This window comes from Pterocles gutturalis, unplaced genomic scaffold (assembly GCF_000699245.1).
Source record: "Pterocles gutturalis isolate BGI_N339 unplaced genomic scaffold, ASM69924v1 scaffold46785, whole genome shotgun sequence".
Lineage (NCBI taxonomy): Eukaryota > Metazoa > Chordata > Aves > Pterocliformes > Pteroclidae > Pterocles > Pterocles gutturalis.
This window is the reverse complement of record NW_010142533.1, coordinates 38,747-40,145: the sequence shown is the minus strand read 5'-3', so window position 1 is coordinate 40,145 and position 1,399 is coordinate 38,747. Positions and strand designations below refer to the sequence as shown.

Below are 1,399 nucleotides of genomic sequence, written 5' to 3'. Positions count from 1 at the left end.
GTGAATATTATTGTCACTAGTATGAATTACAGTTCAAGGTTGTCTGCAATGCATTCCAGAAAACAGCTGAAGGTACAAAATATTTTAAGAGCTGCCTCTCAGAAGCACCTGTAAGCCAGCTCCTTATTAATGTATTTCAGTGCCAGTTCCCCGATCTGTCACATCTCTTGCTCTGCTGCCACTAATACGAAAAAAAGCCATCAGTATTTCATTTACCATAATAAATCAAAAAGGTTTCTGCAGGCATGGCTGCTGCAGCTGCTGTCACAGCAGGAAAGAGAACTCCGACTTCATTCACTGAACCTGCTGTCTCACCAGAGAAGTCACTTCACGTATGGCACACTGGTACTTTTCTGAGGACGCTTTGAACTCAGTCAGGTGCTTCTCATAGCTTCTCACAGCTGCCAGGAGCTGATTCCTCTCCACAGCTCCCAGGATGGCGTGGAGGATCATTTCAATGCCGAGCCCAAGAATGGTGATGGTGACTCCCCCAAGAACAGATGCCCCAATCTGCGCAAGGAGACTGATGAGCTTGCTCACAGTGAGAGTTATAAAATTGGAGCTAAGAAGTTTGATAGCCACCATTGCTGCTGTTGAAGTTGCTTCTCCAAGAAGAATGGAAAAAACTTTATGGGCTATTGCAATTTTCTCCAACTCGGGCTCTTTGATGTCATACAGCTTCTGGTACAGCACAGGCTCTAGCTTTTCCTTTAGGTTGCTATCAATCTTCTGTACCTGATGCTGAATCTCACTTATTGCTTGAATGATAATGTCACAGTTTTCCTTGACAGTGCTGCTCTCTCTCATCTGAATGCGGGTAATGGTACAGCCCAGGTGTTCATTCAACACTCCAGCCAGCTCATTTGTTGCGTGGAAATTTGCGGACATGCAGTCAAGCAATTCCTGGTGCAGCTGGATCAATTCTTGTCTTCTCTTGGGGTTATCTGGGTAAAGGAGGTCACTCAGCGCCATTCTTCAGAAATAGGCTACTTCAAGAGAGAAAAGAAATCTCTTACTCTGTTCAACACTCATAACCCTAACCCTTAAAGAGCAGTGAAATGTCCTTTGTCTCTGCCTCACTGGTTCTTTTTATACTCAGCAAATCAGATCCCAAGGCAAAGCTTGTAAATGTAGAAATCCTAATTCTTGTTTTGGGTCTTTAGCCAAACAATTGGAAAAGGACCTTATGAGATGCTGGACATACTTAAAGCAACAAAAATAGCTAACAAATATGTAATTAGCAGATTGGTAAAATAAACATGAGTCATTCTTCACCTTGGAAACTGAACATGGTGGAAGCTGAACTAGTTCCCTAAAAATGGAACAATCTCATCAGCAAAATCTAAAATAAGCTGTGGAAATGAAAGGCCTGTTATAGACACACTTTTGTATCAGCCTA

General features: G+C 42.6%; 1 protein-coding gene across 1 annotated transcript; it reads right to left on the bottom strand.

The window, feature by feature from the left end:
• Positions 1–294: 294 nt before the first annotated feature.
• SMCO3 (single-pass membrane protein with coiled-coil domains 3) lies at positions 295–972 on the bottom strand. Its single transcript, XM_010084391.1, has one exon. The coding sequence runs from the start codon at positions 970–972 to the stop codon at positions 295–297; it is 678 nt and encodes a 225-aa protein (XP_010082693.1).
• Between the last annotated feature and the right edge of the window lie 427 nt (positions 973–1,399).